Source organism: Vulpes vulpes, chromosome 6 (assembly GCF_048418805.1).
Source record: "Vulpes vulpes isolate BD-2025 chromosome 6, VulVul3, whole genome shotgun sequence".
Lineage (NCBI taxonomy): Eukaryota > Metazoa > Chordata > Mammalia > Carnivora > Canidae > Vulpes > Vulpes vulpes.
This window is the reverse complement of record NC_132785.1, coordinates 72,401,039-72,424,504: the sequence shown is the minus strand read 5'-3', so window position 1 is coordinate 72,424,504 and position 23,466 is coordinate 72,401,039. Positions and strand designations below refer to the sequence as shown.

Below are 23,466 nucleotides of genomic sequence, written 5' to 3'. Positions count from 1 at the left end.
GGAAACTTGGGAGATTGAATTTTACTAACAAGCTATGCCAGGAACCATCTGGTCTGTGGGGGCAAGTTCAGTCAAGTCTGCTGGTTCTTTTCTATAAACACGATTTTACTGGAACACAGTCATGTCCATTTATTCCTATATTGTTTGTGGCTGTTTCTGCACAACAGTGGAACTGAGATCCTATGGCCTGCTAAGCCTAAGGTATCCATCATCTGCCCTTTGGAAAAGTTTCCTCACCTTGATCTACACCATGAAAATGATTATTTCAATAAATTTTTAAAGTCACAAACTTCCATATTAGAAAAAAATATTATTAAGTAATTTCTACACCCAATGTGGGACTTGAACTCCCAACCCTAAGATCATGAGTTGCATGCTTCATTGACTGAGCCTGACTAGTGGCCCACATCCATCATTTTGTAACCGAAGATTGGATAAAATATTTTAGTTTGTATTTGAAAAAGGCATTACTGGCAATGGTTTCTCTCTCTAAACCAAAAACATTTAGCAATTACACCTTTGAGCACCAACAAAGATGAAAAATCTGAAAGTGAAATTTCCAGGAAGTAAATTTGAGAGGGTATCTATCTAAAGGTTATGTTCTTTCAGATAGCTTGGGTTTTGTAGTTTTAAAAATCTTTTCACCTACACATTTAAAATAACCCAAGTTTTATAAAAATATGAACAAGGACAGTATAGATTGCTTCTAACTTTACTTATCACTTTAGGGTATTAAGTATAAGGTGGTTTCACTGAATTACAAAGACATTGGATAAAATGAAAATACCAAGAATCTAGAGAAAAGGAAAGAAAACCAAGAGATCCAAATTTAAAATGGGCAAGATCTGTTAAAAACTAGCAAGCATCTAAAACACATTAAGTGATTAGGACAAAATATTCAGTTCAAGGTCACAAGAAAATGATCTGATAAGTATAGATATATATTTACAAGTAACTTGGATGAATTAGTGAAGTAATGAATAAATAGATCAATTGCTAAGCCTACATCACTTGTTTTGGAGTAAGATTTAATACAAAACAGAAAAAAACTTGAAAAAATAGGTTACAACACTAGTAGAATCTTAACTAAAAATCACGCAAACTTTCAGGAGAGCCATTATTATATTGTTCATAATTTTTACCATGTGAGGCAAATAAGATTGAACAGAAAATCTGCACTGTGGGAATAAACAAATGTTGTTCCCACAAATTCCATGACAACTACTCAGTGTGTATATTGCAGGTCTTAGCACTACTTGTAAAATGACTAAACCAGAATTACTAGTACTTGCATTAATTTTAAGGTTTATAATTTTATATGTTAAACTCAGTAATACCCAAAATCTTAACTTTGACTATCATTGATTAGCTTTCCAACTCATTCCTATTGCCTGAAAGATTTCTATAAAAAGACTAATATTAAATACTTTACAATTTAAATAATATGAGAACTGTGGACCCCTCCACCTAGATCCACCTTCCCACAAAGATATAAAACTAATATGGAATCAAGCTCATAGGATGATGACAAAGTTTAAATAAATAGTGAATATCCCAAGTTCGTTAGTTAGATTTTAACTATGTTAAAGAGATCAGGTACCTGGACAGCTAATGACTAGAAACTAGACATAAGATATTAATGCTTATACAGTTTGCTCAACTAAAAAGATGTTACCATAAGAAATCAATTTTGAAGAGTAGTTCCTTCCACTATTAAATCTTAGAAAATTTTATTTCCAGATGTTTGGTAAATTGAAAAGGCTGCTGAAAATTCCAAGAGTTTAAATACAAAAGAAAATTAAACAACACCTATAAAGTACTGAAACAAATAAATTGTTCAGCCCAAGAATTAGGTAAGTAATTAAAATGATTGAATTAAAGATAAACACAAAGATTAAAGTCAAACATACTTTACCAGACCCATACAATCTGAGAACATACAACCATAAAGTTGGGCTTAATGAACCATAAAGAGAAAACAAAAGTATACTCTTCAATGTTAGCAGTCCTGCTAATAAACTAGAATACACCAAAATATTTTCAGGGGCTCAAAAGAGTATCTATCCACAGCTCAAAATTCAGGTCCAGTAACAGCAGAGTCAGAAATCTGAGCAATCCATCTTTTCCTAAACAGTCAAAAATTGAATTTCCACCAGTATGTATACATCCAAAATAAATTTTGGATTTCCTCTCATGGTATAGTAAAAGCTCAACAATATACTTCCCTAATAAAACTTATGTCATATTGACAAATTTATTTTTATTTTCCTATTTTACGCCAAAAAAGGGCTTTTACCAATGAAATGGTAAAATTAGAGGCAACTATAACTTAAAATTATAGCTTCTTAATGTTTTATTCATAGCATTCTTTATACAGAAGAAGCTTCACTGATATTTAAATTACTGCAGCATCCTGTGGGTGAAGCACAAAATTACATTAATTATAAACAAAGAAACAAAGCACTTTTGACTTTTTAAAATTATATATATATATTTATATCCAGTTGACAAATAGCATCACATTACTTGTATAAAAAACTAAAAATCACCATGGAAGCTAAGGCCTAAATTCTTATCCCAATTGTTCCCTTTTGTTTATATCTAAGAGATATCAGAAATTGAATTCCAGTACCTCAAAAAAGAAAGGTCTACATTATTTATACACAATATGGAAAATAAAAGCTGCTTTTTGGCTAAGTTAGATTGCTGTCACCTACAGTATATACATCGTAAATGTTGGGTGGGGGGGAAGCACTACTAAACAATTATCATTTCAAATGGAAATGTATTATGCCTGGAATTTTGTTCTAAAATTAATTGTATATTCTGGTGTCTGATGAATAGAATTTGTCCTCCAATAAGTCTACTAAAAATCTGAAAAGGAGTACCACTATGCTTCTTTATATTGCTAATCTAGACACTGGTCAAGCACTGAAGCTTAAATGAAACAATGGCAACATGTGTGTAGATGGAATTTTATTTAAAATTGTAAAATATAATGCCTTAATATTTACCCATAATTATGAGACTATCTAATATTCTTTTCATCCTTTAAGTCTCATATATAATATGTCCCTAAACAGTGAAACCTTCCAGTAACTTACCAGAAAAAAAGTTTAATTATATTATTCTGTTCTTAGAATTATTTTCCTAAGATTTAAAAACAATCTAAACCCTTGGCAAAAACAAACGCAATCAATTCAGTGTAACAGACTGATCTTTAAACTCTACTTTAATTTTCAATTAACTGTAACCTACAGGTTAACTGAACCAAATGTAGAATTTTAAATGACCCACTATGAAGGTTTTCAAATCAATTATAGAATGCATAGAAAAATGGAGAGAAGTTTTGGGGAAGATGTAAGGTAGTTAATGTGGAAAATGGTAAATGCTATAGTTTTAATAACAAAAATGATACTAAATGTACATGAAAGTTAAATTAACATAGTATAAAAGAGAATAGCTTAAATAAAATGGGATTCACATATTACAATAGCAAAGTCATGACCGAATGAACTGAAGACAAGTATAGTTCTGAAAATTCTCTTTTCAGCCTATTTCCAAAAGAAATAGTCAGGCTTTTTTTCCTGTACATAGTTTTGAGCTTTGTCTATACCATATATAGTAGAAAAATAAATTCTTTAGCAACCTAGAAACAGTTTATAAAACTCTTAAAGTTTAATTTTCTTTGCCAGACATGCCAATGTTAAACTGACAGCTATAAATTAAAGCTATATAGACAATAGGTTATTAAGTAATATAGAACAAGTTAAGAATACTACATTTACCGGATTTTTCTTTTTAAAAATTACTGTACTTTCTTAATTCCTGTGTGCTTTGCAATAGGAATAATAGGGACTTTGTTTTCTTAGAAAAGATAATAACACATAAGAGTATAACACAAGTAAGATAATTTATAATATACATGTACTTCAACAGCAGCCTGGTTCATGTTGATATCTTGATTCTGAAGTTAAATTAGAAGTACAATACCTAGGACATAACAGTTGGGAAAGACATATTTATTTTAGGGGAAAATGAGCAAATCAAACTCTTAGGAGCCTCCAATCTCAAAATGATCTGTTTACTATATTACACATAAGACAACCTTAAAATTGCAGTATGAATGAGTATTACAACACGGACCAAAGAATTTCTTCTTTCCTACAGAAAAATATAACCTAACAATGAAAAACCATGCCATTTTTTTCCGGAAAAAAAAATGGCATGGCTTTTAATAAACCAATTTTGAATGAAGCCTAAAAATATTTACCTATGCCATCTATTCTGAAATTTTTATCCATAATTTAGTGTTCTGGTTGTATCTTCACTAACAAAATGTTTAACCCCCAAAGCAGCAGTCATTTACAGCAAATATGGTACCAATGTCAAAAGAAAAAAATTGTTTAAAAAAAAAATGGTGCAAAAGCAGTTTGATTTTAGTACAACATATCACAGAAAAGAATATGAATACAAGTTTGTAATTTTATATATACACACTCCAAAGAGGCTGTCAGTACCCAAAGTATTTTTATTGCTATATTAGCAATGGATTTTTGGATATGTTTTTAAGGGCCACATAAAAATAGATTCAAGGAACAGATTAAATTGAAGTCCTAGATTAAAATGTTTGGTTTAAAGAATTTTCTACAACAAATTTCATGTTTATGTACGAAAAGTTATATAACCTTATATGAAAATGTCATGAAGTATTTTCTACACTATACTAAATGTATTTCCCAAGAGGGAAAAAATTAAAATATCTAAAATATATTAGATTAAGATTACAAGACCATCATAGATCTTTTGAACATGCATCTGTTTACAGAATTAACAGTATACAAGATGTTTATTTCATTATGGACCATAAAGAAATGAGTTGGTGACAACTATCCTTTGCACAACATTATCAACTCACTTTAGCCACAAGTATATCCTTGGTATGCGTGTACAAGAAATATTTTCGTTTACCCCTCATCAAATCATCCACAGGTTTATTTAGAAGATGAAGGTGTAGAAATATGTTAAGTGTATTTTTCTTTCTTTCAAACAACATCCCAAGCATGGCATGAGTAGCCTGAAATTATAAAATACTTAACTGGGCTTTTAGTTATCTACACAGATTGCTAAAATGTAAATTAAGTTGCCCAAATTAGCACATCAAATAACAAAATCAGCCATAAAGCAGGCTGAAAAGCATTAAATGTTTCATATATGTGAGTTTTTAAATCATTTAATTTTTATAGAAAAATTTTATTCACAATATAATGTGACAGAAAATGCCACAGGAATGATATACTGATTGCAATAAGGTTGCATGCAACAGCAGCTTTGTATTTTATAGCTATTTTTGTTTATAAAAATTAAACCTCTCCAGTCATGCTTATCACATGGTCTTAGATTTGTAATGTAAGTGAATAAGGAATATCATATAGTTCAAAAAGAAAATGTCTCATCATTTTGAATGTGTATTACCTGCAAGAAAAATCAAGTATACTACTGAACCCTGAAACATGCATGCCTAGATTTGCTTTTTGTCAATTTCAGGCTGTCTGCAATCAATTCCTACTTATATAATACCAAGAGGATCTGTCTGTAACTGTGGTTGAATCAGCTGAGGTTGCAAGGGTGGTGGCAACTGAAGCGGTACCATTGGTTCCACCAACTGTCCTGGGTTTGAAGGTGGTGGAGGAGCGACAGTGTTCACAGTTTCTACAATTTCTCCATTATAAAAGAAAAACTGACACTGTTGAATGAACGTTTCAACAACAGATTGATGGATCTTAGTGGTAGACAGAAACTCTCGATTTTCAAAATCGGGTCTCATCAAGGTTGGCCAAAAGCAGATGGATAAGTTGTCTGCTGTCATTAGGTTGATTTTATTTTGCTGACTAACCCTGAAATTATGATAGGAAAAAACAATTAGAAACCAATCAAAATCCATGACAATTTAAGTATCTTAGATCTCAGATGATTTAGCTTTATAACCTTTTATCTTACCTTCAAATTTAAAACATTTTTCTTCTTATGTATTCTAAGATGTTCAACTACATTCCAGTAATAAGAAAGTGGTAAAATCCATTCCTCATGAGACCCAAAGATAGTCTTTAAAAATATATTGTACCAAGGGTTTTATAATTTACAGAAGCCTCCTTAATTTGTTTGAGGAAACAAACAAACCCTTTTTCTCAGAGTATAAAGGACATGTGACAATTTTAATGAGTTTCTGGGAACAGAAACAGAAAATTCTAATTGCATATCCAAATTCCTTGACTATTATGAGAGATGAAAAAGACAAACTATGGTATACCAGCTCTTTGAACTTTGGAAAAAACCCCAATTTTAGAAAAATTTCTCCATCAAATGCTCCAACCAAGAGGCTTTTCAAATTTCAAAAAAATTAGTTTCTAGTATTGTGAAAGAATCTTCCAATCATTAAATATCTTGTACCTTGCTACAAATTTAATTTGAAAGACAACAGTTCACAGGAACACATTTCACCTTGAAATTCTTAGGAATAATAATTTATAAATGATCATACAGTATTAACAGATTTATATCTAGTTTCTTAAATATGTGAACAAGCACTTCTATCACTGTCTATAATAAACAAGGAGCATATGAGGCAAATCTTGAATTATAACTAAAAATTATTAAATTGACAAAGAATCTTAGTATTTTTATCTGACCCTCTTATTCCACACATAAAGAAAATAGCCTGGTATGCAAGGTGGTGGGAAAGTTTCACAATTAAATTTGCACATTAAAATATTTTAAATATAAACCAAAGAATCCCCTCTCCTCAACCATAGGAACTGCTCATGTGAGGTAAAATATGTGCCCTAAAAATATGTGTTCTATGGTAAAAGATATTACTATTTGTTAAGAAACAAAATAAGAATATTCAGAATAAAATTAACCTTTTGTTAAAATATAGTGGGCTCATTCAGGTATTTCTATGCAGTAGGAAAATACAGATTCTGAAAAAAGAAAAAAAATCTATAGAGTTGAAAGACACAAAGGTATGGGTATCAGGTCTAACTGCTGGGTCAAAAATTATAAAAGAAAGGTACCAAATAGGAGGTGAGAGTGGCCAGAGAAGGCTTCTTTGAAGAGGTGAGTTAAGAGTGATGGGCAAAAAAAAAAAAAAAAAGAGTGATGGGCAATTGGTAAAATGGTAAGAAGGAAGGGTAATTCAGTCAAAACAGTGTTTTCTCAACTTTGTTGTGTATCAGAACCTCTTGGAGGGCTTGTTAAAGCACACACTGATAATTAAGTATGGGATGGGACCTGAAAATTTGCATTCCTAACAAGTACTTTTTTTTTTTTTTCCTAACAAGTTCAGAGGTGATGCTGCTCCTGCTGAGGACTGCATTTTGAAAACTGAGGCAGTCACACTAAGATGTAATGATAAGACAAATTAATACTTTTAATTCAGTGCTATTAGTTAAATACAGTTACCTGGTGTGTGCTTGGGGGAAATGGAAAGAAGGTATAACTGAAGAACTTAGAACTAGACCACTTTAACAGTTTTTTATTTAGGGTATAGCATGTTATTCAATCAAAAGAGATATTTACAGAAAGATCTCAAAGGAGAATCAATAGGAAAACTGCCATGGAAAGAGCTTAGTTACAAAGAAACCAGAGTTACCTAAATGAGAAATGATTATGGCTAACCTAAAGCAGTAGCAGAGGAACAAGAAGGAAATTTAATTAGGAGAAAAAATGGATTTGACACAGTAACTCACTCAATATGGAAGGTGAAAGAGAATGTAACAAAAAAAGTAACTGTATGGATTAGTTTTTGCAATTTGTCAATCATCCATTACATATTATTTGTCATTTACTTCCTATACTAGATTTTAAGTTCCATGAAATGAATGAATGCTTTATTCACTTGCTATTTCCCTAGTGTATAAGAATATCTGGTACACAGAGTTCCCATTACACTCTAGTTGATTATTCCTTTTAAAATTTAAGTCTGATGATGTTATTTTCTCTGCTCTACTCTCCAGGGTTACCCCTGGCATGCAATGCTACTTTCATACCCCTGGCATGCAATGCTACTTTCAATGAGAAAGTCTCATTCCTCACCTCTTCATAAATGTCAGTTGAAGTCAACAGTGTGCTTAATGACATACACTCATGAAGCACCTTTATCTTAACAGTAAAACATTTTGAGGATTAAAGGTAGTCCCTTACACTCTGCATAATACTGTCCTATATGACCTCATACTGTCTCTTTTCCCTTTCTGACCTTAATTCTTACTCTGTCCATCCTTTCTCTCTACTGGAATCACAAAGTCCTCAGCTATTCTGCAACATTTCACATGTGCTTTTGTGGTGTGGCTGTATTACTGAAGCCAAACATGTAACTGTCTAATAGTACTGACTGTGGGCTAGCACCATGATTCTTTGAACATGCTTTTCCCTGTGTTTTTTTCCTCTATTCTTTTTTGAAGTTCAATTCTTACTTGAGTACTTTAATCTGGCCAGACAATAATATGGTCACCAACCATCCTTACACTCCGTATTGGGTAAGGTCTCCGAGTACCATGTACACAACTGTTATCATACCAAGAACCACTTGTAAAAAAAACAAAAACAAAAACAAAAACAAAAAAGAACCACTTGTATGGTAATTTTTAAAAGATAATATATTCCATGTCAGAAGATGACAATTCCAATTATATGTCAATACTAGTATGCTGGTATTTTCTCAAGGAGGGAGACTTCAAAGACTGGTTACTAGAAATGTTCATTTAATTTTATACTATTCTGACTGCAACAATGAACCTTTAAACATTGGTTAATATTCTCTTTTAAGAGGTATAAACTGAAATGCACTTGGGTTTCAGCATTGATGTTATTAGTTATATACTAAAACAAAAAACAAAAACAAACTTCAGTTTGATAAAGTGTCAAAATATTATGAAGAGTAAACTTTTGAAAAATTAGCATAAATACTAATAATTCTATTTAGACCCAAGAACAATTCTGTGAGGTGTTATTTTTCTCGTTTTTATAGTTGAGAAAATGAAGACTTAAGCAAGGGAAAGCAACACAGTGATAGAAAAAGCAAATGAAACCTCTTAATAAGATGGGATCTACTCATAAGATATGTCATTTATTAATTATGTGACACTGAGCACGTAATTTCCTTCTTTAAACCTCAATTTTTCCAATTTCAGATAGCTTAATTTGTATTTTTATTTAAGAGTCATTCCACATCTGAAATTCTAAGATTCTATAGTAGAGAACTGTTGAATAACAGTAATAAAAAAAAAAAAACAGATAAAATTTACCTATTATACTATTTATATAATCATTAAATTAGGATAACATACCTTTCTCTAAACAAACTGATGAAAATCTATTTTAAAACTCCAGAAAAAATAGAACCAAAATTGAACTGTATGTTTAAATTAGCTTGTGTCCTTTTCTGTCTTATTACTTATCCAATTTATAAAGTCTGAAGTTTGAAATTTTTTTTTTGAAGTTTGAAATTTATAGTGCATTTGTAAAAATAAAAATAAAAATACCTGTTTAGATGTGTTATTACATATTTGAATACATCATAGTTTACAGGATGAAATTTCTTAACAATTTCTTTCAATGCATGAAGACGTTCTGTTTTATCCGGGATTTCTGTAAAATTAAAGTAGTGGGGAATCTGTTGAAACTCATATTTAAAAATATTTGATAAAGCTTCCTGCTCTACTTATTGTAAAAGACAATGAATAATCTGTTTGAAGCACATTAGGATAGGTAAACAAAATGTTCTAAAGAAACTGCTAAATACATTATCATCTATTACAACAGCTTTTCTGTAAATAAAGCTAATCACAGAAGGTTGAAGTGACTCAGAGATGGTAAAATGGGAAATGGTAATACTGAGTAAGTACCTATTTTCCTACCTTACTTTTTCAAAAAAATGACTGAAGATATGAGACTAAAGTTAATTTTACTTTAAAAAGTCAAAATACACATGTGTACACACCATACACTGGCTAATATTTTACTGAAATTTCACAGATACATTCATTTGAAGAGTTCATTTAATTTCCTTACAAAGCCTCTGAGTTTGGATCAAAAATGCAAATTTCAAATTTCTAGTACAATGATCTTCAAACTTCTAGGAGCACTGAGTCACTTGAGAAACCAGCTAAAACTAAGTATTCCTGGGAACACTCCCTACCCCAAAGAGTCTTATAAGCTAAATTTTTATTAGCTACACAGTCTAGCGCATGACTGATTTTAATATATAGCAATAAATATATAAAACCCACAATCATCAACCCCTGCAAGGAAAAAAAAAAAAAAAAGAGGCTTATAACTTACTTGCTGCTTCCAATAATTCTGGATGAAGAGAATATGGAATTAAAGGGTCTGGCAGATCTGCGAAGAAAGCTTTAAGAGCTCCAGCTACAGCATTTACTGTTACTTCCATTGATACCAGACTGATACTATGATCTATAAAACAAGAATTTAAATTTATAATTTATATCATAAAATTTTAATTTATCATAAGAGAAATAAGCTAAACAGGTACTTGTAGATCCAAAGATTTTTAGAATCTTCTCATCAGCCATGTTTCTTTATAGGCTGATTCATCTCTCTGCCAATGTTTTATTTTTTTTATTTTTTAATTTTTTAAAGATTTATTTATTCATGAGAGAGAGAGACAGAGAGAGAGAGAGGCAGAGACAAAGGCAGAGGGAGAAGCAGGCTCCATGCTGGGAGCCCGATGTGGGACTCCAGAATCGCGCCCTGGGTCAAAGGCAGCACCAAACCGCTGAGCCACCCAGGGATCCCTCTCCCAATGTGTTTTGTTTTTTTTTTCCTCTCCCAATGTTTTAATATAAGTTTGCCTGACATAAGGGAAGAGAGAACCAAGTAAGAAGCACCTTCTATTACAACAAAAAAATGCTGTTAGGCTTATTAGTATGTTTAAGAACATTAGCTTTCACTAATACCTATCTTGTAGAATATTTTGTTTACATAAGCTGTTCAAAAGAGCCACAAGGAAACAGAAAGACAAAAGACAGGAATCAAGTATATAAATTTGAATATAAATAAGCATATAAATTATACCTTCTAAGTTTATACTTAATTTTTTATATGAAATAGTTTAATTTCAAAATTTATCAGTGAAGTTTTGACTTAAAAACAAGAATGGAACATACTAAAGGTGTGTCATAAGGTTAATTTGCTACTAAAAGAACCATTTTTTTACTTTTGTAAGTACAACGGATACTTACGATAGAAAATGTACAAACACAGACCAACAAAAAAAAATTTACCCCATCACCTAAAGACAAGCACTGTTTATACTTTATATCAGCGTATTTCCTTACAGCCCTTTCTACTCATTAAAAAAATCAACAAAAAACCACCAGACAAATCATAAATACATTTTATACTGGATTTCATTTTTAAGGCATTACTTAAGATTATTAAAATTTCACAGGCAACTTTTAAAAACTTTACTGTGTGCCAGATAACATTTAATTGTAATATAACTGGAAATTTGAAAGTACAGTACTAAAGAACCTACATATATCCTAACCCATTATTAACCTTTTGCCCTAAATAGTCTTAATGATCACAAAATATTCCCCCAGATTTAACAATTTACATAACATTTTATTACTGAACATCTGGATTTCATTTAAATACATTAAAGATGCTCTGATAAACACTTGTTTTTTTTTTTGTCTTTTTTAAAAAAAATATTTTATTTATTCATTCATGAGAGACAGAGAGAGAGAGAGAGAGAGAGAGAGAGACGCAGAGACACAGGCAGAGGGAGATGCAGGCTCTATGCAGGGAGCCTGACGTGGGACTCGATCCCACGTCTCCAGGACCACACCCTGGGCCGAAGGCAGGCGCTAAACCGCTAAGCCACCCGGGGATCCCTGTTATGATAAACACTTGTATATACTAAAGCTTATTTTCCTAGGCTACATTCCTTGTAACAGTAGCTATTTGAAGAATATTTAATATGCTGTGTCCCACAGAACACTCATTATCTCGTTATTCATCATAGTTCCTCTAATCACTCTCATTCTAAATATGAAAGAATTAGAAAACTTAACTTCCCTATGGCACAAAGACAGTAAGTAGCAGACCAGAAAACAAAACCAGGAAATCTAATTCAAGAGGCCCTAGTATTAACTACCACCCGTTCCTTCATTACTATAATTGAAATCACACAAATTTGATAAAGTCTCAACACATTTCCCAACAAAATCTTTTTTAAAAATGAAGTACTATATATACAATACACTTGTAAACACACACCACACAACAATGGACATTTTGCCAAACACACACCACTCAACAATGGACATTTTGCCATTTCAACACACACAAATCTACATTTTATGTAAGTATCTAGTATTCTACTTATAAGCACAATGGGTAAGCCCTTTCCTCCTTTTAAAAAAATTTCAGATAATGCTGCAATGAATGCTTTTTCAAGTGTATCTTTGTAAGCTTACACAAAGACTTCTGTAACATATTTATAAATGGAGTTTCTCTAGCAAAGATATCTGAATTTTAATAGATATACATGAATTGCCTCTTAAAAGGCACCCACAACCAGGAGTGTGTAACATACCTGCTTGTCTATACTCTGTCAACAATCTTTTCCACTGGTAATAAATCAAAACCAAATGTTTCTGCTTTTTTATATCTACAAATCATAGAGATAGAGCTTTTCATATGCTTGATCACTTTCTTTGATGTGAACTGCTTAAAATCTAGCCTAGATTATATTCCACACCTTCCACAAATTTATAGGTTGTTTCCTGATTTAGGTTTTATCCACAATTTCATAAAGACTTTTTATATTTTTAGGTAGTCCAGTTTATCACCCTGTTTATGCTAACTTTCATATCAAATTTAGGCTTTTCTCTGCTCCAGGATTACAAAAATATTTGCTCCTTTTTCTCCATAATATTCAGTTTTCATTTTTTGTATTTAAAACTTTAATTTCTTATAGAATTTAGAGTAGGGAGTTCAGTTTTGTTTTTATTTCTAATGGTTAGTTGGCCCTACAGCATGAAAAAAAAAATTTCAATTGCATCTTTAAATAAGTACCATCTGGGGATCCTGGGTGGCGCAGCGGGTTAGCTTCTGCCTTCGGCCCAGGGCCTGATCCTGGGGTCCCGGGATCGAGTCCCACACCGGGATCGAGTCCCACATCGGGCTCCCTGCATGGAGCCTGCTTCTCCCTCTGCTTCTCTCTCTCTCATGAATAAATAAATAAAATCTTTAAAAATAAATAAATAAATAAATAAATAAGCACCATCTCCTGATATACAAAGATACTGGTTTGTGTTAAGTAAAATTATTGCTTTTCTAATTCTGGTAATGGATTTATAGCTCTTCTATTTCCTGACTGTGGTATGTATTCTATCACACACTTCTAATCCTGCTTCAAAACTCTTTCCCCTCAAAATCCTGTATCCTTAAAAAACCAATCTTCTTACCATGGAATTTCAATAAGGAAAATAATTTTTAAAAATGATTTTATTTTATATATCTTACCTTGATCAAACTGCTTTTGAATATTGTCTTGATCTGTTTTGTTTCCACTAACACGGTAGAGTCCTTCAGTACATAATCCTAAAGGAATAAAGAAATACAAAAGCTTTTATACCTACATACATATCTACAACAAATACATTTAACTTTATGTATATCTCTTAGTGACTTACAAAAACAGTTAGTAAAAATATTGTTAAGAACTTAAATTTTTCTTTGGCATTTCTTTTTAAATTCTCAATGGACTACTTTTTCTGTTAAATTATTTAGGATACCTAGTTCCATGCAAAATGAGAAAACAAATTTCTCCCTATTTCTTCCACCAAATACAGCTAAAATTTCTGAGCACAATATATAAAAAGTTAAAAGACTGTGAATGGTGGAGGGAAGGTGAGCTATCTAATGACCTTGGAACTTGAAGAACAGGACAATGAGTTCTCTGGGTTTTCTTCTAGCCACTTAGGTTTACTGGACTGGATAACAGAAGCCTGCAATCCAGAAATACCAGCTAAACATAGGCAAAAAAGAAAAAGAAAAACAAAGTAACAGAAAACCTACCACAAGAGAAGCCTGGTCTCTCTAGTGAAAGGTATAGCCTTAGGAAGCAAAACAAAACAGACAAAGAAAGCAAGCAAGCAAAACAAAACATTTTTTATTATAACTGCCCTCCTCTGGCCAAAGACCATGAAACCCATTCCTCACATTTATAAGTTGTGACCAAGTAGGGAGATTAGAATTCCACTTCTGCCCAGCAGTAAGAAATGCACCCTTCCACCCTCCCTAAAGTGTCCAGAGGGATGAATGGAGGCTAGAATCCTGAGGGAAACTACCCTCCCCACCATGGTAATGTCAGCAGAGGCCAACAGAAACCAAGTAGAACAACTGGACTTCCACCCCAAACTTGAAGTAATGAAGCAGCTCTCCTTCCCCTGCTGGTGCAGTGTCAGAAGAGGCCTGCTAAAACAGAAGATCCAAAGTCTCATAGCATAATATCCAGAATGTCCAGGATACAATAATAAAGTTAAAATCATTCATCATACCACAAACCAAGAAAATCTGAACATGAGTGAGAAAAAAATAATTAACAATTAACAGACACAGACCTCAGTTGTCTAATGATCTGACAAGGATTTTAAGGCAGCTATAATAAAATACTTCAATGAACAATTATAAACACACCAAAAACAAAAAAATATAAAGTTACAGCAAAAAATCAGAAATACAGTAAGAACTGGAAATTTTAGAAGAAATAACAGAACCAGATGGAGATGAGAGAGTAATGAATGAGTGATTTTGAAGATAAATCAATAGAAATCAAAGAGTCTAACAACATAAAGAAATTATAGTGGAGGGGGGAAGGGGAAGAAAGTCTTAGGGACTTGCGGAAAAAAAAAACCCAAAAAACAAAAGATCTAACATTTATGTTACTTGCCCAAAGATCTATAGCTATTCTCTAAGTTCAATAGGAAGTTCCTCAAAGTACTTCTAAAAGACACTCAATTTGATAAGGCATTGTACCCTTCTGATCACAGGAGTAACAACAACCCCCCCCCCCAAAAACAATCAATGAAAAAACACACTATCTCAAACATTCCTTGACCAATGTTACAGCTTTTGCATGGGACAATTGTATTATTAATTCCTCCTCATATCTCACCTAGCTATTAGAATTATTTTAGTCTTTACAAAGAATACACAATAGGAAAGGAGAACGAAGTGTATCTCATGCTGGGGGGAAAAGTTAATATTCAGAAATCCATGAACATAATGAAAGGGAGCATAAATCCAATGACAAAAGTTTCACGGGCTAAAGTTAATTTTTAAATGCCATAAAATCTTACTGACACAGTCAACATGAATTAATCTGTAATGAATGAAAGAAACTAGACACAAAAAATTTATCTTGTATGATTCCACTTATATCAAGTTCTAAAATAGGTTAATACTTACCTATAAGTGGAGGATGGGGGGGAATCAGAAGAGGTTATCTTGGGTGGTTGGAAAACTAACTGGGAAGAGACATAAAGGATGATGAAAATGTTCTGTATCTTGACAAGTATGTGGATGGAACAGGGGTATCTATTTGTCTCAACTCAATCTAAGTGTACCCTTAAATTTGGTGTACTTCACTCTAGGTAATTGGACCTTAAAAATTTAAAGACAAAACACACACACACACACAAAAACAAACCAAACCAAAACAAAACAAAAAAACACCCCGTGAGCACTGGGCTCAACTCTACTTAGTAGGTTTCAAATCTAGAATATAATGTACACTTTTTGCATATTCCAGACCTGAGCAAATTAGTAAATATGTGGAGAATACAAGGAGTAACAATTTCTCACTGTTGGAGAAGAGTATTACTAATAACAAAAGGGGGACTAGAATTATATGTACTTTGTGGCATTAGACTGAAATTGAAGGTAACAGTATAAATTCACAACTTTTAAAAGATTGCTACAGAAGAAAGTACATATATATATATACATACATAATACATTTCTTAGCTTTCCTAGCTTCTTCTGCTAATAATAAGAAGGTTGGTCATAAGCAGCCCCAATATTGGTTTCTAAATACCATTCTCTACCAAAACAAACCAGAGCAATCTGGAGCAAAGGCTGATTCAAGGATGAATCAGGAAAAGTATATAAGCCATGCCTGGTACATTTTGTACCAGAAAACTGAAAAAGTACTTAAAGAATTATGGGGACATATCTTAAGAGGACACAGAAACCATGAAGGAGCCTAAACTATGATGATCTGAGTAACAAAATATATATAAACCTTAATGGATTATAACTCACTGACTATATAAGAACAAATGAATCCATATCAATATAAATAAATACAAAGTTAAATAAAATTTTAACTTCAGTGAAGTAGTCCTGGCAGACATCACCAAATAATGAAAATTAGTATCACCTATATTGAGACAAATTCACATTCTGTCTCAACAGATATGATGTACTTAAAAGACATATCACCACAGTGATATGTTTTTTTTCTAACAAAAAAGTATAATTCAAATTTAATAATGAGGAAACATCACACAAACTCAAACTGCGGAAGAAAAGAGGAGAAATGTGGTGAAATGGTGAAATGTCAACCAATAAACACAGGAGAAATGACAGAGATTTAAAAAAATCAATGAAAATTAAAACTAGTGGCTAAAAAGTCTGATGATAATTTCAAAACTTTTGAATTAAAGGGGTTGAAAAAGACATGAACACCAAATGAAATGTACCTAAATTAAATTATATCCTAGATTGCCCCTCTTATAAAGAATTACATGGCCCCAAATGGCAATAGTGCTGAGGCTGGCAACCCCTGACATAGTGATAACCATTTAATATTCCTCACTAAATGAAAATTTTAAGGTACTTAATCACACATGCTAAAAATCTTGCCTTCCATTCACTAATAACTAAACGATGTAATAAAGAAATAAACAACTCGTTTATTAGATGTGAATTACCAAAATTTCACTTGGACTTGAATCACCTAAAGTTATCTATTGTAGGCCTCCAAACAATCAAGGCATTAGAAAGCTATTACAAGGACACCTGGGTGGCTCAGTGGTTGAGCATCTTCCTTTTTGGCTCAGCTCGTGATCCGGGCATTCCAGGGTCCTGAGATTGAGACTCACATTAGGCTGCCCATAGGGAGCCTGCTTCTCTTACCTATGTCTCTCCCTCTCTCTGTGTGTCTCTCATGAATAAATAAAATCTTAAAAAAAAAAATCTATTACAATATTCCAAAACTAAATATAAAAATTTAGAAATTTAGAATAACTTTTACAAATATTTTCTTTTTCTTTTATTAGAAAAGTACCTAATCCTTGAGCTGTACAAAGTTCTTTGTATCTGAAGTTTTAAAATGGTCTATGTTCTACCCGAATTGCTAATATAGGATATAAAACAGGAGTTTCGCAGCCTGTTTCTATATACCTTCAGGTTGAAATAATCCTAAATCATAAAACAGATTATAAAGTGTACAGGAAAAATAAGCTGGGTACATAACCCATACATTAGAAAAATATGTCCATGGGGAATGGCATCAGGAAGAGATGGAAATGGGAATCTGAGGGCTTGGTTCCTCCAGAAAAGCAACTAACGAGCTGTCAAAAAGTGTCAGAATCAATTTTTGCAGAACTCTGAAATCTACTAAAAAAAAATCAAAACTACTAGAAGGCTTGCTGAAGAAAGCAGCGTGTTTGTTTGTTTTAAGATTTTATTTATTTGCAAGAGAGAGAGTGAGAGAGGGATAGAAAGAGAGAGGGAGAGAGCAAACAAGCACACAAGCAGGGGGATGGGGCAGAGGGAGAGAGAGAAGCAAAATCATCACTGAGCAGAGAGCCTGACACAGGGCTTGATTCCAGGACCTGAAGGCAGTTGTCTAACGGATTGAGCCACCCAGGCACCCCAAGAAAGTGGCTTTTAATTGTCCATCTGTCATACTCCTATACTTCAGATTCAGAACAGCCATAAGATGCTGACTGTGCTCTGGGCAAAGGTTGCATGTGCCAGAGGAGCAATACAGATCTTATTCTCAAAGAATTGTGGTGGGTTTTCACCTACCTCCTAGATGGAACAGCGCAAGGGCATGCTTAGATTTTACTCAACTAGAAGTGCTCCAAAGGAGGAGGTGGCTTCACCGGTGTTTAAAGGCTTAAGTGTTGGCTGTAGCAATTTGGAGAAAGGAAAAACAGGACCAACAATGAGAGGGAAGGCCTATGATGGAAGATGTTGGCAAGGGAGACTACAGCTTTTAAAAAGCTCCTACATATAGTGGGGAATCAAGAAGCCCACATGCATGCCCAGGGCTGGATACATCCTCAGAAAATGCCTAGCAAGATTTAGAAACTTTCACCTCTAGGCTGACCACAAGCTCTGCTCAAGTTGGAAGTGAAGGCTCAGGCAGAGTTATAAGCATCGAAAGAGTGCTAAGACAATCTGCAAAGACTTGGAAAGAATTTTTTCCAATGACTTCAGGCATTTAAACAAACTGTCAAAATACTAGCTAACCACACTAAGCTAATGGAGTACAAACTTCAGTAGCCACAAATGGCAAAGAATACAGACTTTACAACAGTACTTTAGGAAAGTCACCAAACTAGCAAACAGCCAATAAACAATAGAAACCCTACTAAGGAGGAGAATCGGATTTCCAGAGATACCACAATATTTAAAACCCCTTATTTTCAACAACATATTAAGAGACATAGAAAAAAACAAAAAAATATGGTACACTCAAGGAACAAGAGAAATAAATAGAAGCTGTCCATGAGGAAACCCAGTCTTTGTACTACACAAAAACTTTAAATCAACTGTTTAAAAAAAGCATTAACAAAGAACTGAAAGGAACCAGGACAACGATGACAACAAATTGTGAGTATCAATAAATACATAAAAATTCACTATGGGGGGGGGGGTGCCTGGGTGGCTCAGTCAGTTGAATGTCGGATTCTTGGTTTTGGCTCAGGTCGTGTTCTCACGGGTCATGACACTGAACCCTGAGCCTGACACATGCTTCCCCCGCAGCAGAGAGTTGGCTTGAAAAGTCTCTTCTTGACCTTCCCCACTCACATGTGCATGTGCTCTCTCGCAAATAAATACATACATACATACTTTTTTTTTTTTTAATTCACCAGACAGATTTAAGAGCATATTTTATTAGCAGGCCAAAAAAGTAACCAGTGAACTGGTTATCTGAGATTATCCAGTTTGAGAGAACAAAAAGAAAAGAATGAAGAAAAATGAATAAAACTAATGAGATTTCTGGGATACCATCAAGTTTACCAATATATGCACAAGGGCTTTCCTAGATGTAAAGGAAAATATATGAAGAAATAATGGCCAAGAGATGCCTGGGAGGCTCAGCAGGTTGAGGGTTCAGCTTTTCATTTGGGCTCACGTCATGATCTCAGGGTTATGAAATCCAGCCCAAGTCAGGCTCCACGCTGGGAGCTATTCAAAGAAATATGTGTATACAATCTTCATAAAAGCACTATTTACAAGAGACACAAAATGTAAATAACCCATATAGCCATCAATGGATGAATGGATAAACAAAATGTGGCATATGAGAAGTGACTGTCTGCTTCATGGGTACTGATTTCCTTCAGAGGGATGAAATATTTTGGAACTAATTAGAGATGGTATTTAGACAACATTGTTAATACACTAAATGCTACTGAATTGTACACTTTAAAATTGGTAGTATATAAGCTTATTCAAATTAGATGATAATTAAAAATGCATTGTTGGGGAGCCTGAGTGGCTCAGCTGGTTAAGCGTCTGGACTCTTGGTTTCAGCTCAGGTCATGATCTCAGAGTTGTGAGAGCAAGCCCAGCAGTGGGCTCCACACTTAGCACAGAGTCTTCCTGAGATTCTCTCCCTCCCTTTGCCCCTCCCCCCAACGTGTACATGCTCTCTAAAATAAATACATTCTTATTGCTTGATACAAATGTAAAAACCACAGGGGGAGGTATATGGGTAAAAAGTAGTATTAAGGCAAAGTCATACCTCAAGAAAACTGCACAATGCAATATGCATTTAGAAAAAACATTCTACATTAATCAGTTATTTAAAAAATTAAATAATTTGATTATTTGGCAATGCTAAATCAACAGATTGGTACAGTATACTGACTATGCTGTACTCATCAGATTCTCCTGAGGATTTGGAACTGGGAACTCAAAGATATCTGGTTAGGCTCAGCATGTAATTAAAACTAAGACATAAAAATAGGATGTGTCAACAGACAAGATAAATCTAGAGAGAAAAGGACACACAAAAACAGATGATACTACTACCTGGATTCTAGTCCATTGGGGATAGACACTCTTGGCTTCCACAGATAATTTTCCTTTCAATTAAACCTATTTTTTGCATTTGGTTTCTTGCAACCAAAAATTAGTTAGATTTTAAAAGCCTTAATTCCTAGGCTATGGAATTCTTTTTTTCTTCTTCCAAGCACTCAATATTTTTAGGTAGGAGACATATTTAGGGGCAGGAAGACAATTGGATTAAGGGTAGTAACAGTGTAAATGTGGTTAAAAAAAAAAAAAGGTCTTAATGTGGTAGAGACACTGGAAAACAGGTAAGAACAATACTGCTAAGAAAGGGCAAGACTTAGCAATTAATGGTGTGTGGGCACAAATGGTGAAAGAGGAGTCTGATTAAAGAAATACTTCTGCCCAGGAAACTGGGAAAAAGAAACTGCGACTATCAGAAAAAAGGAAATCAAGAGAAATGGTGGCTTAGGGGAAAATTAACTGAATTTTAATCTTAAATCCCAAGATACAACATCCAAATAGATGTGTTCAACAGGCAATCAGGAATACAGGAAAGCACGGGGTGTGCGAAAAAGATCTGGGATCATTCCTTTAGATGTGATGGCCCAAGTCTAAAACAAAAGGCGTAACAGAACACACATAAATGAGATGAACACCAAATGAGGCAGCTATATCTTGTTGAAATTAATTAAAAGTGTATTTCATAAATGCAGAAAAGATAAGAACATGGAGATATACTATGATGTATTTTGATTTCAAACAGGATTTATTATTCCTCAATACAACACCTACTAAGTGCTCTGTATTAAAATACGCATGTGATAAAAGACAAAATATATGGTCCCTGATATGAAGTAGAATGTAGTTCAACAGGCCAGTTATTTTGAATCTTAAAACAATGGCTGAAGTAAAATGTCCATCAATCTCAAGCTGAGTAAAGTGGAATTTTTCACATGGTAAAAGCTTACAAATCCAGACTATTATTAAGCAAATAAAACTGCAGACCAGTATCTCTCATGAAACAGATGCAAAAATCCTCAACAAAGCATTAGTAAGCTGAATTTTAAAATGCATAAAAAGAATTATACAGGCGCCTGGGCGGCTCAGATGGTTAAGTGTCTGCCTTCCACTCAGGTTATGATTCAGGGTCCTGGGATCGAGCCCCTCATCAGTTCCCTGGGGAGTCTGCTTCTCCCTCTGCGCCTCCTCCCTGCTGCTCGTGCTTTCTCTCTCTCAAATAAATAAAATCTTAAAAATTTATATACTATGACCAAGTGGAATTTATCCCAGGTATGCAAGGCTGGTCCAACATTCAACAACCAATTAAACAATCCATTAAATCATTAGACTAAAATATGAAAGTCACACAATCATACCAATATGCAGAAAAAGCATCTGACAAGAGCCAACACTCATTTATGATAAACACTCTCAGCAAACTAGGAATAGAGGGGAACTTTCTTAATAGGATAAAGATTACCTCCAAGAAAAAAAGCTACAGCTAACATCATACTTAAAAGTAAGAAACTTGAAACTTTCTCATTAAAATCAGGCACAAGGTAAGGGTGTCCCCTCCCACCACACCTTTCAACAGTATACTAGAAATCTTTGCCAAAACAATAAAACGAAATCAAAAGCATAAAGATTGGAAAGAGAAACTATCATTTTTTCACAAATGACATAATCACCTATGTAGAATATCAGTGGGCAGAAAATCTGCAACTACTAAGTGGTTGTAGGATTCAAGGTTAACATATGAAAGTCAGTTGCTTTCCTTATAAACCAATGAACAAGTGGAATTTGAAATTAAAAACAGTATCATTTACATTAGCATTCCCTAAAATGAAATACTTATGTATAAATTCAATAAACATGTATGAGATCTGTAAGAGGAAAACCACAAAATTCTGATGAATAAAACACAAAAGAACTAAGTAGAGAGATATTCCATGTTTACAGATAGGAAGATAGGAAGACACAATATTGTCAACATGTCAGTTCTTCCCAACTTGATGTACAGATTCAATGTAATCCAATCAAATTTCTAGCAAATGATTTTATAAATACCAACAAACTGATTCTAAATTTTAAATAGAGAGGCCAAGACTCAAAGCAAATATAATATTTACAGAGATGATCAAAGTTGGAAGACTAACACTACTCAACTTTAAGACTTACTATAAAGCTACCGTAGGGATCCCTGGGTGGCTCAGCAGTTTGGCGCCTGCCTTAGGCCCAGGGCGTGATCCTCGAGTCCCATGATCAAATCCCACATCAGGCTCCCTGCATGGAGCCTGCTTTTCCCTCTGCCTGTGTCTCTCCCTCTCTCTCTGTCTCTCATGAATTAATAAATAAAATCTTAAAAGATATATAAATCTCTAAAGCTACAGTAAACAAGACAATGTGGTATTGAGGAAAATATAGGCAAAGAGATCAAGGGAACAGAAGAGACTCTAGTAACAGATACCTAATAAAGTCAACTAATCTTCAACCAAAGAACAAAGATAATCTCTTCAATAAATGGTGTAAGAAAAGCTATACATCTGCATTACAAAAGAAAAAATCCAGATGTAGACTTATATCCTTGACAAAAATGAACTCAAACTGCATTATAAATGTAAAAAGACTTAAATATAAAATACAGAACTATAAAATGCCTAGAAGATAGTAATAGAAAACCTAGATGACCTTGGGTATGGTGATGCCTTATTAGATATAACCCTGAAGACACAATCCATGAAGACAATATTAATAAGGTAGATTTCATTACAGCTAAAAATTTCTGTCCCATGAAAAACAGTATTTTGAGAATTAGAAGACAAGTCACAGACTGGGAAAAAATATTTACAAAAGATACAGCTGATAAAGAATTACAAAATATACATAAGATGCTTAAAACTCAGTAATAAGAAAATGACTCCATTACAAAACAGGCCTCCATTACAAAACAGGCCTAAGACCTTAATAGATACCATGAAGATATACTGATGGCAAATAAGAGTATGAAAATATGTTCCATACAGTATGTTATTAGAAAACTGCAAATTAAAGAGAAACCACTACACACCTATTAGAATAACAATACTGACAAATTCAATTGCTGGCAAAGATATGGGA

At 33.4% G+C, this 23,466-nt stretch overlaps 1 protein-coding gene across 13 annotated transcripts in view; it reads right to left on the bottom strand.

Annotated features, from left to right (window-relative positions):
* Positions 1 to 1,688: 1,688 nt before the first annotated feature.
* The window catches only part of ARHGAP5 (Rho GTPase activating protein 5), a 105,923-nt gene continuing 84,145 nt past the window's right edge, over positions 1,689 to 23,466 (bottom strand). For all 13 annotated transcript variants that reach the window (XM_072761372.1, XM_072761377.1, XM_072761376.1 and 10 more), the window contains 4 exons: positions 13,555 to 13,632; positions 10,342 to 10,473; positions 9,543 to 9,648; positions 1,689 to 5,897 (listed from right to left, as the gene is read on the bottom strand). In XM_072761372.1, coding sequence (XP_072617473.1) covers positions 5,570 to 5,897; positions 9,543 to 9,648; positions 10,342 to 10,473; positions 13,555 to 13,632 — 644 coding nt within the window. In that variant the 3' untranslated portion in view covers positions 1,689 to 5,569. The remainder of the gene's footprint in view (positions 5,898 to 9,542; positions 9,649 to 10,341; positions 10,474 to 13,554; positions 13,633 to 23,466) is intronic.